Genomic DNA, 12696 nt, shown 5'->3' with positions numbered 1-12696 from the left:
TCTTTCTTTCTACTTTTGGCAATGTTTATAGAGCAACCCATTGGATTCCACATACCAAATGAGCGTCAGACATTGCAAATTTAATAGAAAAAAGTAGAGAAGTTCAGGAGACAATAGTTAGGATATATTTCTGTAAAATGCAAAAATATTGCATATAGTATGTCCATAGTGAATATAATCTGTAGACAACCTTTATCAGTGGGTTTTTAAATTTCTTCTCTCCTGTAAGCAGTTGTCATCTATTCACTTGATACTAGAGATTCTGTCAGTTCAGATTGGCTTTAATCATAAAGTGGAAAAGTAGGAAGCACCTGTCTCTTGGCCAACCCTGGGTGTCATATAATATTAAAGGAGAGAAGGCTCAGGCTGCATTAACACAATTTCTTTTTTTTTCACACTGTAATATCTTTAATTAAGTACAAATAACTTTTTAACATGTTATTATGTTACATGGAGACCATTTCACCCACTGCTCTGTTTGGCTGCCAGTCTCGTACCCCTCTCTTCAGCAATGGTGAGGCATCCGGATACCTTTTCCTCGAGGAAGAGAAATCCACGGTTTGTTGCCTTTGCCAATAACGAAAATGTTGGAGAGGCGAGTGGCAAAGCTGTTGCCGTTGGCACCTTTCACGTGAACCACATCAAAAGACCCGGATGTCTTTCTCTGTTGGTGATCACACCAATTCTTCCCAGGTTAGCGCCTCCAGTCACCATACACAGGTTACCAGTGTCAAACTTGATGAAATCAGTAATCTTGCCAGTCTCCAAATCCATCTGAATGGTGTCATTCACTTTGATGAGGGGATCAGGATAGCGGATGGTGCGAGCATCATGAGTCACCAGATGAGGGATTCCTTTTGTGCCCACAAAGATTTTTCTCACTTTGCACAACTTGTACTTGGCCTCCTCAGGTGTGATACGATGAACAGCAAAGCGACCCTTGGTGTCATAAATCAGACGGAAATTCTCTCCAGTCTTGTCAATGCTGATGACATCCATACATCCAGCAGGGTAGGTTATATCAGTTCAGACCTTGCCATCGATTTTAACGAAGCGCTGCATGCAGATCTTCACTTCATCTCCTATCAGGGCATACTTAAGCCTGTTTCTTAGGAAAATGCTGAGTGGGAGACACTCTCTCAGCTTGTGGGGACCGGTGGATGGACGAGGAGCAAACACACCGGTCAGCTTATCCAGCATCCAATGCTTTGGAGCTGCTACACGCTTCAGATGCTTCTTGGGACCGCGGGCCATGGCTGCGCTAAGCACGGAAGAGCTACACAATTTCTTTTTATGAAAGCTTCCCTTTTTTTGAATTTTGGGCACTGAGTCCAGATACATCATTTAATGAATATGCTCACTAATTCATAAGGTGTGACAGCTTCAAATACAAGCTCCATTTATTGCTTTAACACAAATCCCCCTGAAATGTCAAAACTTTGCCCTTTCCAAACAAGTCCTCTTTGTTCTGGCCCCAGCTAGGCTACCGTCAGAGTGTAAGGGCCCACACTGAACAATTCCAATAACCCCTATGTAATCCTCTCCCCTAATTAACTACCTGAGGTTTGGAGTTGTTTCCCAGAAATGTGGGTTCTCCGCAAGACAAAGGAGCTGAGATGCTGAAGGCCCCCGGGGAAATGTTTTAAGCCAAGATTCCCCATCCCCCAAAACCAGCCGCTGGTGCACTGCAGCCCCTTGTTAGTGACACCACGACCTGCCCAAGGCACCTGGCAGTCTTTTCAAAGCCCGCGGGCTCCGTTAGCGGAGAGACCATTTGAGGCCGCTTCGCCCAACCAGCCTATGTGGGAGAAATCCTCCTCTCAGTAGTTGGATTCTTGAGCTCCGAGCAACTAGACCTAGGCAGAAACCCCCTTGCCTTTCGTTTGGACGATGACAGTGTGGCCTGCCCCACCTAAGAAGGAAGGGTCGGTCCTCAGGGCACCGCCGGCGGGCGCTGGGTGGAGGTGCCTTCCTCGGGCGCTGCGGGCCGCGCCGCCGGGAGCCGCTCAGCGAGCCTCGGACCGGGACCGGGACCGGGCCAGCCCGCCGGGAGCCGCTCAGCGAGCCTCGGACCGGGACCGGGACCGGGCCAGCCCGCCGGGAGCCGCTCAGCGAGCCTCGGACCGGGACTAGGACCGGGCCAGCCCGCCGGGAGCCGCTCAGCGAGCCGCTCAGCGAGCCTCGGACCGGGACCGGGACCGGGCCAGCCCGCCGGGAGCCGCTCAGCGAGCCTCGGACCGGGACCGGGACCGGGACCGGGCCAGCCCGCCGGGAGCCGCTCAGCGAGCCGCTCAGCGAGCCTCGGACCGGGACCGGGACCGGGCCAGCCCGCCGGGAGCCGCTCAGCGAGCCTCGGACCGGGACCGGGACCGGGACCGGGCCAGCCCGCCGGGAGCCGCTCAGCGAGCCTCGGACCGGGACCGGGACCGGGCCAGCCCGCCGGGAGCCGCTCAGCGAGCCTCGGACCGGGACCGGGACCAGGCCGGCCCGCCGGGAGCCGCTCAGCGAGCCTCGGACCGGGACTGGGACCGGGACCGGGCCGGCCCGCCGGGAGCCGCTCAGCGAGCCTCGGACCGGGACCGGGACCGGGACTGGCCGGCCCGCGGGGCGCCCGACGAGGGACACGCCCACCGGGAGTTGGGGCGCCCGTCTGCGGGACCGCGGCGAGGCACACGCACAAGCGTGCCGCTAGTAGCCGGACGGATTTTCTGGGGTGAGGTTCATGGGTCAAAGGCGGTGATCGTTTCTCGTGTTTGTGATACCCGCACACCGACTTCCTTTCCAAAGCGGCGGGACGATGTTTACTCCCAGCAGTAGAGAGGCACCCCGTTGTGTTGCCTGGCCGATACTGAAGGGCTCTTTCTGAGATCTTTACTAGAGTACAGGCAAAAGGTGGCATCCAGGGACTGTTTTATTGTCCTCGATCATTAGTGACCTTGGACATTTTCTCAAGGCTGTTTCTCACGAGCCACTCGTTCTTCCACTTGTCAAGGCTATGTTTACATTCTTTGAAAAAGTAAATTTTTAAATAAGTTTTGAAGGAAAGCCTAAACAGCAGCCATCAGACTATCATCAGGGTGACGGCAATGTAACAGAAGCGGGAAGGAGGCAGCGGCGAGGTGGTCAGCCCGCTTCCTGGTCCGCGCAGCCGCGCCAGGGGCAGAGGGCTGGTGCGTGCGAGGAACAGGAATCTGCACGGGGTCTATCACAGTTTTCGAGTACACACACCCTGCAGTCCAACAATTCCGCGTCTTGACGCTGTCCGCAGCGGAGCGCCGTGCAGGCGCCGCTCGGTGCTCAGCGCACCTGCGCCTTCCCGCCGGGGACAGCCGGCAGCAGGGCGCGCGCCACGTGCTGTGAGCCGCCCCGCGGCAGCTGGAGAGCAGAGGTGGACGGCACGCTCGCAGACAGGGAAAGCTACAGGCTGTTGAATAGAAACGTAAGCTGCAGAACATTGCATATGAAGGCTATGTAGACAAACCACGTCAAACGACACCTCATGTAGTGTGTGTGAACGCACAGGGGAAGGCGGGGACGGATGCAGAGCAGCTGAGGATGCGGGCACGAAAGGGGCCAGAAGTGATGGTAGAGGTCCAAGGAGATTGTGCCGTAGCCATGTTTTAATAAAAATACTTAATGATGACATAGTATTTATGTATTACTTATAGAGTTAAAATTTTATTGAAATATTTTTTGAAGATCGGGACAATTTATTTTTCTTTTCAGACAGAGTCTCGCTCTGTTGCTGGGGCTAGAGTGCCGTGGCGTCAGCCTCGCTCACAGCAACCTCACACTCCTGGGCTCAAGCGATCCTCCTGCCTCAGCCTCCCGAGTAGTTGGGACTACAGCCTCGCCCAGCTAATTTTTTTCTATTTTTAGTAGAGATGGGGTCTCACTCTTGTTCAGGCTGATCTTAAACTCCTGACCTCAAGCGATCCTCCTGCCTCAGCCTCACAGAGTGCTAGGGTTTTACAGGCGTGAGCCAAGGACACTTTTTATGGAAAGTCCAGGGCTGGTGTCTACAGACATGTTGTTGTTGACCCTGGCACACTCGTTGCAGAAAGCAGAGTTCTGCTTTGCCCTTCTGCCCAATTGGGAAAGGCCTGGAGTCAGCCCCAAAACAGACTTCTTTGGGAACATTCTTTGGAGAGGAAAATTCAAATTGAATTCAGCAGAAAAGAACATCACCTTTGTTCCTATATTTGGAAGGAAAATACACACCCAAGCCCAGCAACGGCAACAACCAAAACAAGTGTCAGGCACCAAAAGTGGGGCCAATGTCCCCAGCTTATCAATAGCACAAAGTGCTCACTAAAGAGTCAGCTATTGCTGCCTGTGTAGACCATACCTCCCAGCTGAGCAGGTTTCCCAGCCTAAGCACATGGGACCCCACAGAATATTAGCAAAATGTTGGTGGGTTATATGAGTCTCTTGGAAGGAGGGGCTATAGCTCTCATCAGATATTTAAAGGATCTCAAATCCCCCAAATTAAGAACCACTGCATGGCGGGCCCGTTAAATATCTTAGGCATGTAATAATTCAACACTGAGTTTTTAATGTAGGTGGTGCAAGAAATCATAAAATTCTTAATGTTCCTTTCAGAATGAAAAGGCACTTTTGCTTTGAATCTGCTTAAAGACTCAGTTGTCTAGACTGAGCCCTCGGCAAGTTCCCTGCCGCCTGCCCCTCCCAGCCCTGCTCCCGCGCTACCCCGGCTCCCGCTTCCAGCCGGCCACCCAAGGCCGGGCCTTCAACTCCTGTTCAGGGTGTGCCGCAGCCACCCTCCCGCACACCCAGGGCTTGCGGGCCCTCGTCCTTGCCACGTGGCCGCTGCGCTCAAGCCCAGCTGTCCGCACCCGCCCCGCCGCACTCTCCACACGTCCCCCTGCGATTATTCTCTGTGTGGAGTCCAGAGCGTGTCCTGACTTCCTGCACAATCCCTGCCATCCCGCGGGGCGCCAGCCCTGGCCCTGAGCGGTGACCTGGCTAAAGCCCCATCTGCAGCCCGGCCCTTCTGACAGACACACCCGGGATGTCGCGCCCTCTTTCCTAACTGCCAGGCCCGGCCTCATCGGCTAACAGGCATCGCAGTCAACCACAACCGGTGCTCCTCAATGTTGTGAAAACTCTCCTCAAATTCTTGCTGCTGCTCGCTCACGACCAGGGCATAGTCTGTGTAGGTTTGTGACTTTCAGCCGCTAGAAACTGTCAGGTCCGGAGGCGTTAGGGAGACACATGAATCCCCATGTGTAGCAAAATGCCATTTATTTTGGGCATCTGGGTACAGATGGGTGCAGGCCAAAGAGCATCCACCCTGGGGGAGGGGCAGCCTTGGGTGTTACAGAGGGTTTCTGGGTGGGGGGCGAGCAGCACTGCAAGGCAGGGGAGGGGAGCTTCGTCCCTATCAGGGGACACCAATGCCAGGGTCTGCAGCTGCCTGTGGTCAAAGTTAGATTTATGATCTTGGACTCTCCAGACCCCAATGGCTTTTGTTTTACATGCTTTATGATATTTTTCGGGTTCTCACCTGGAACAAACCTAACAGAACCCAAACCTGCACTGCTGGAAATGCAGACGCCCAGGCCTCACCTCGTGGCCAGGCTCCAAATCCTGCCTTCCACACCTGCTCCAGGGCAATGAAGTTTCTCCATCTCATCCGCATTCTGGAGGCTTGCAAAGTATTCCCTCATTTAGATGTGCCCATGTCCCCATGGTCCCTCTGTCCAAGAGAAAGCAGCACACGTGCACCGGAAGACATATACAAAAATGCTCATTGCAGCTTTGCCTTATTCTTACCCGCCAAATAGTGATCAACTCTGAAATGGATAAATTTGATACAGTACACAACAGAACCCTACTGGACAACAAAGATGAGCAAATTAATAATATATGTAACAATATGAATGAATTTCACAGGCACATGAGGAACAAACAAAGCTAGGCACAAAAGAGAATATCCTGTAAGATTCAATTTATGGAAGTTCAAGGCTATGCCCCAAATGACAGAAGTCAAATTTGTTCTCTCCAGGGCAGGGTGGAGGGTATTGCCTAGAAGGGGCAAGAAGAGCCTGCTAGGTGTTGCAAATATTCTTTGTCTTGATCTGAGCAGTTTATACACAAAAATTCTATGAGTTGTACGCAAAAGATCTGTGCATTTTACCATATGCACATTGTTCTGCAATATAATTATTCTTAATATTTTTTAAAAGCCCACCATTAACAAAACCAATTGGCCAAGGAGTAGTCCCGGGAGCCAGCCTCCTGGGGCACAGGGTTGGGCAGAGAAGGGCAGAGAACGGGCTGGGGTGGAAAATAATTAACATGATGCTCAGAAAGAGTTTGCTGAGTGGGTGTGGCAATCATTTACATTCCAGTATGAATAAGCTTATAGAATTTTTTTCCAACAGCTTTTCTGGAAGGCAATATGCAATATGCTCTTTGGTAAAGAACAGAACAAACTGAAAGGAATTCTTTGCCTTACTGACAATTCTGCTGAAGATGTTCTGGCTATATGCTCAGCAGTATTTGAATTATTAATGGTTTCTTCCCCCAGCTTGATAACCTTATCAATTCCATAAGACCTGATATTTGTTAGTGCTTGACTATCTACAGTATATTCAAAAATATTATCTCACTTAACCCTCATTGCAACCTATTCAAGGTTGGTAAAAAATACATATTATCAGGGATTATTAGACATAAAAAATTCAAGTTCAAAAAAGAAAAGAAAACTTGCCCACAGTCACAGAGCTTAAAAGAAGCAAGGCCATGGTTTGGATTCAGAGCACACAGTTTTATCCACACTGTTACAAAAAATTACAGAAATTGGCTTACGCATCTGTGTTCTTCAAGACACGTTCCCATAAGTGAATCAATTTCCACTTCAGGTGCTCACTTGTGGCCGGGGTTGAGGTTGGGCTGTCCATCACGGTCTCAGTTGTCATCTGGGTCACTCACACTGCTGGAGCACTGTGCCCGGCGCTGGGCCAGGCCGGCCCTTCCCCTCCAGAATCTGAGTCCCACACCCGCTATAAGACAGAGAGCCTGTTCCCTGTTACAGATGAGGATCTGCAGCTTGGATGGGTAAGTGACCTGTCTGAGGCCGCCCAGCTAGATAAAATAAACCCAGGCCAGAACAGAGGTGCTTGTGTGCCAGAGCGCGGGCTGTGCCTTCATGAGGTAGGACTCAGGGCCGGGGCAGCATCCACCTTCAGAGGAGGAGCTGAGCCCCCTGCGGCGACGCCCACAGACATCTGCCTGGAGCCTCGGGAAGGTCACACTCTGAGGCCCTTCCCTAAGAGTGTGGGTGTCAGGTGAACACCCTGCCTGCAGACTTTATAGGGGACCATGGCAACAACAAATGTTTGGTGAATCAAGTACAAAAAGCTGGGTTTCTAATCTTGGTAGTGTTAGGGTGGGAACTCGTTACTTGGGATGAGAAAGAATTCTCGACATAGAGATTAGAATAATTTTATTTTACTTCCCAAAGGGAGGGGAAGGACATGGCAAAGAGAAAGAAAGAAGCACCAGCAGGGAGGACAAGGGATTGGGGTTTTTATGGGGATAAAGAGAAAGGAAAAGACAAGGCGATTGCTGCCAGCTGCCTGCAGAAAACAGCGGTGCAGTGACTGCGTCTGTTTTTCCCTTTTTTCCTCTTCTCTGTGAGGCTGGCTTACCAGAGTCTCTGGAACGTGGCCTTGGAGAACTGAGAAAGCATCGGCGCCTTCTGTCTGCTCAGTTCCTTTCAAGTGCAGTGAAAACAGAACTCTTAGAGGGAAGAAACCACACAGGTGGTTAATCTCAAAGACAAAACGAGTTGAGTTGCACGTGGTTAATCAAACAAGACGCAAGGAGGGCCAGTTGTGCTGTGTTCTTTCCCTCCAAAGGGGCAATTATGTGCCCTGAGTGTTTTCCTTTTAGTTGTTGTTGTTAGTTTATTTTTCTCTGTGTTAGTTTATTAGCAAGGCCATCCTTTCAGGTAATACTGGAACAGAGCAGTTGCTGAATCCAGATGGATCAAATATGTTGAATGAGAAAGAAGTTTGTTTGTGTGACAGAGATGGGAATGTGCTGGAAGGTGCCCTCCCCACGCAGGCTAGGCACATGCGCCTCTTACCTGTTTTCTTCTTGGCCCTCTGTTTGCAGCCAGGTCCTTTGGAGCATAGGATGTGCCTGCCCCTTCCCCTTCCGCACATGCCCTCCTAGAGCAACACACCGAGGTTGCCCTCAGGGCAAGGAGGTGGCTAGCTGGTCTTCACCTCCAGCCCCACTGCTGAGTCTGCTCCAGTTCTCTGCTGAGCAGGCCCCAGGCCATGCGTCTCCACATAGTCTCCACTTCCGTGGACTGGCTCCCCCTCTGTGTGCCTCATCTCAGGGCATTGTTGTCTCTCTAGTCTCCCAAACTAAAAATACTGAGGCTGTCTCCAGTGGCTTCCCTTCTTTTCATCTCCACATCCTGGAACTGTTCCCTAGCCACCCCCCCCCATCACGCCTCATGCCCACAGTCAGTGCCCAGGTCTTACCTTGGACACCTTTCACTTGGATCATCTACAGCCCGCCTCCCCGCCCAGCCCAGCCTCCTGCCACCCCCGGTGGTCTTCTCCAACCCACATCTGACAGGTCAGCCCCATTTCTGCTCACTGCTCACTGCACCACGCAGGGCTGCCCAGACCTGTCCAATGCGGCCCCTGACAGGTGCCTGCCGTGCTCCTCCAGGACCCACCCAGGACTGCCCAAATGCCCCTTTGTGCCTTTGCTTTTCCCAAAAACATGCAGGATAGCCCACCCAGGACTCACCTCACTCGCCCTTCCAGCCCTGGCTCCCACATCACTTCTTGGGCACTACTTTGTTCCCTCTGCGCCTCACTCACTCCTTTATCCATCAGCAAGTGTGCTCTAAATGCCTTCTGAGTCAGACAGCTCTCGTGGCCTGGGAATTCACAAATAAACTGCACCCATTGCCCTGGTTGGTAATTGGTTGTGAGACTCCTCTAAGACCTTGACCTTCATCACTCCAAAGGGGGTCAGTATACTCACTCCCTAGGCACCTGATAGGTCAACGCAGATCCACAGATCTGAAGGGTTGAGGAGCTTGATTGTAGACTGAGCATTAGATGCTATTAAGGGATCATCTTCATTTCCTTAGGAGTGATAATGTCACTGTGCTTATTATGTATGAGAATGTCCTTGTTTTTTTCAGAGACACAACTCGAAGGATTTAATGTGAAGGGGTTCAAATAAAAATATAGATAAATTATAAGGAAATATGTCAAAATGTTAACTGTGGGTGAAGCCAGGGGCTGAGTATAAGGTGCTCATTGTACTGGTTCTTTCCATATGTCTCTATATTTGTATTTCTTCACAATAAAAAGTTTATAGGTGAGTTGATTTGACTTGATTGGACCTGGTTTCTTATCTATCAAATCGGAGGTGTCTGTGGAGCTAATGATCCTTGTAAGGCCAGTTCCTGCACTTCGGCTCTGGGCTGGGCAGCGCTCAGCAGGCAGAGTCTGTCTGTTCCTGTGAGCCACGCCCACCAACAGGCAGACCTCAGGGGTCCCATGGTAAGTGATCTTGGCGGTGCAAAGCCAAGTTGAGTCAGGAGAGGCAGCGCAGTCTGCAGTCAGCAGTTACTCACTTGACCATGGGCATGAATGTCCTAGCAGTCTCTATCCCAGAAAGTTTACGTGCCTCACAGGGCGGGAATTACGGGACTATTGCAGCCTCAACAGGCTCTGCTTCAATTCTGTGATGAGGAGCTCCCCTGCAGCCCTTAAGGCTCCCCACCTTCAAGGTCTGAAACAGCCTAGCTGCATCTTCTTGCTACGAAACCTATGCAAACAGGTGTGGCTAGACATTCCCCTCAGTCCCCCTCCGTTTGCTGTTCCTTCCTTACTCTAAGAAGGTCCCTTACCTGTAGCTCAAAGACTGTTCATGAAGTCCAAAGGTTCCTTTACCTCCTCCATTCTGAACGCCCTTCTCACTGTCCCCAAATGCTCAGGTAGTCGCGAAGGCAACCCACCAGGAAGGAGGCCCAGGCACCTCGGAACCTAAGGGATGCGTGTCCCAGTGTCTGCGGCAACTTCCTCCTTTCTCGAGGAGCCAGCTGGGTGGCCGCTTGCAGCAGGACATGGGGGTGGCGGATCTCCAGCCCGGGGGCAACTGGCATACACAGCCTGCGCCTCACTCCCCCACTGGGTGGCCTGGGTATAAAATCTATACGTCTGTCTTTCCACAGCCAAAGCGATGCTACCAGGATTGGCGATGTCACCAATTACCCCAATCCCCAGAATTGCACAGCACACATTGGTTAACGAGTGACCACAAGAACCCCGCGGAGCCTCTGAGGTTCAGAGGTCCTCAGTCCCCCCCTGCTGCCAGTGGCCGGCAGGGGCGCGCACCCCGGGCTCCGGGCTCCTGCGGTGCTAGCCTGGCACCGCCGCAGGCTTCCGGTGCGCGAAGCCGCGATCTTGGGTGGCAGCCAGCCAATCGCCAAGGCCAAGTCCTCGCCTTCGGTCAGGCCGGCGCGGGGCGGGCAGGCTGGGGCGGGGCGGGCGACGCAGCTTTTAAGAGGCTGCGCGGGCTGGAGAGGCGGCACGCCAGGCCTGCGAGGGGACCCGCGCCATGGAGACCGCCTGGGACTACGCAGGAGCCCTCCTCAGGTGAGTGCGGCGCTCTTGGTCCCCGGCGTTCCCGTGCGTCCGTCGTCCCTGAGCACCCGAGTCCCCTGCGCCCCACGCCCCCACGCTCCCTATCCGCCTCTCGTCCCCCGCGCCCGCGGCCCGGACCGGCGCACACAGCCCGCTGCCCCGCTGGCGCCCGCGCCGCCGTCCAGCGCCGCAGACCGAGCCGAGTCGCCCCGCGTCTTCCCTCCTCCTCCTCCTCCTGGCGTAGGTGCCCGGTGTGGCGCTCCCGAGCTGCGCGGGCGTCTGGGGAACAGGTGACAGTGGTGAGTGCAGGAGCGGCCTCCTGTGCTGCCGCCGCTGCAGCCACAGGTGCAGAAGTGGGGCCGGGTCTCAGGAGCCCCGTGCGGCGCCTCCACGGTGCGCGAGGACGAGGGCAGCGCGGGCGTCCCGGGGAGGCGGCAGGGCCCGGGCGTAGCCTCTCGGGGCGACGCGGGCTCGGGGCTCGGGGCAGGCCGCCGGGAGTTCGCAGCCCTGGGAGGGCAGGGCCGGCCGAGCCGCGTGGTCTCGGGCGCCTGCAGCTCGCGGCTGAGCGGCGGTGTCGCCTGTTCTCCCGCCGGGTTCGTCTGCGCGCCCGGACAGGTCCCAGCCCTTTCTTGCGGGTAAAACCCTAAAGCCGTAGCGTGGCGCTAAGAGGGAGCGACGCGGCTCTGCGGCCGGCCCTCCGCGGGCGTTGCGGGCTGGCGGTCGGGCCCCCCCCCACCCCCGGCCCGCGGGCTGCCACAGATGCCCAGGTTCGGGGAAACAGCTGCCGGAACGTGAGCGCGACCTCGCTCGGCCGCGCTGAGTCCGCTGCGGGCTCCCGCGGGGCCGTCTCCGCGGCGCGGCCGCCTGGGAAGGAGACAGGCGCTCGGCGCCTGGAGCTGTCCCCGCCGCCGGGCGGCGGCCTCGCCTGTGCGCAGCTCCGCGGCCAGGCGTCGCGGGGCGCCGCGTGGTGGGGCGTCCAGTCGGGTCCTTGTTCTTCTGTGTTTTCCTTGCTCCTTTCCCAGAGCCGCGCGCCCCACAGCCACGGGGCGGGGGGACTGCCACGGGGCGGGGAGGACTGCCACGGGGCGGGGAGGACTGCCACGGGGCGGGGAGGACTGCCACGGGGCGGGGAGGACTGCCACGGGGCGGGGAGGACTGCCACGGGGCGGGGGGCACTGCCACGGGGCGGGGAGGACAGCCACGGGGCGGGGAGGACTGCCACGGGGCGGGGAGGACTGCCACGGGGCGGGGAGGACTGCCACGGGGCGGGGGGAGGACTGCCACGGGGCGGGGAGGACTGCCACGGGGCGGGGAGGACTGCCACGGGGCGGGGAGGACTGCCACGGGGCGGGGGGGACTGCCACGGGGCGGGGAGGACTGCCACGGGGCGGGGGGCACTGCCACGGGGCGGGGAGGACTGCCACGGGGCGGGGGGGACTGCCACGGGGGGGGGGACTGCCACGGGGCGGGGGGACTGCCACGGGGTGGGGAGGACTGCCACGGGGCGGGGAGACTGCCACGGGGCGGGGAGGACTGCCACGGGGCGGGGAGGACTGCCACGGGGCGGGGAGACTGCCACGGGGCGGGGGGGGACTGCCACGGGGTGGGGGGGGACTGCCACGGGGCGGGGGGACTGCCACGGGGCGGGGAGGACTGCCACGGGGCGGGGGGAGGACTGCCACGGGACGGGGGGGACTGCCACGGGACGGGGAGGACTGCCACGGGGCGGGGGGAGGACTGCCACGGGACGGGGGGGACTGCCACGGGACGGGGAGGACTGCCACGGGGCGGGGGGGGACTGCCACGGGGTGGGGGGGGACTGCCACGGGGCGGGGGGCACTACCACGGGGCGGGGAGGACTGCCACGGGGCGGGGGGAGGACTGCCACGGGACGGGGGGGACTGCCACGGGGCGAGGGAACTGCCACGGGGCGGGGGGGGACTGCCACGGGGTCGGGGGGGACTGCCACGGGGCGGGGGGCACTGCCACGGGGCGGGGGGAGGACTGCCACGGGGCGGGGGGAGGACTGCCACGGGACGGGGAGGAC

General features: G+C 56.6%; 1 protein-coding gene and 1 pseudogene across 2 annotated transcripts in view; one reads left to right on the top strand and one right to left on the bottom strand.

The window, feature by feature from the left end:
- The window catches only part of CIDEA (cell death inducing DFFA like effector a), a 511919-nt gene that overhangs the window by 478691 nt on the left and 20532 nt on the right, over nt 1-12696 (top strand). The window contains exon 2 of one of the 2 annotated variants that reach the window (XM_075993714.1): nt 10601-10661. In XM_075993714.1, coding sequence (XP_075849829.1) covers nt 10624-10661 — 38 coding nt within the window. In that variant the 5' untranslated portion in view covers nt 10601-10623. Of the gene's footprint in view, nt 1-10553; nt 10662-12696 lie in introns of those variants that run through there. The other variant, XM_012746279.3, reaches the window with a different exon arrangement.
- Nucleotides 391-1267, bottom strand: LOC109729727 (small ribosomal subunit protein eS4, X isoform-like; annotated as a pseudogene).

The sequence above is a fragment of the Microcebus murinus genome, chromosome 17, assembly GCF_040939455.1.
Source record: "Microcebus murinus isolate Inina chromosome 17, M.murinus_Inina_mat1.0, whole genome shotgun sequence".
Taxonomy (NCBI): Eukaryota; Metazoa; Chordata; class Mammalia; order Primates; family Cheirogaleidae; genus Microcebus; species Microcebus murinus.
Note: the sequence above shows the minus strand (reverse complement) of the source record. Positions and strands in the feature narration are given on the sequence as shown.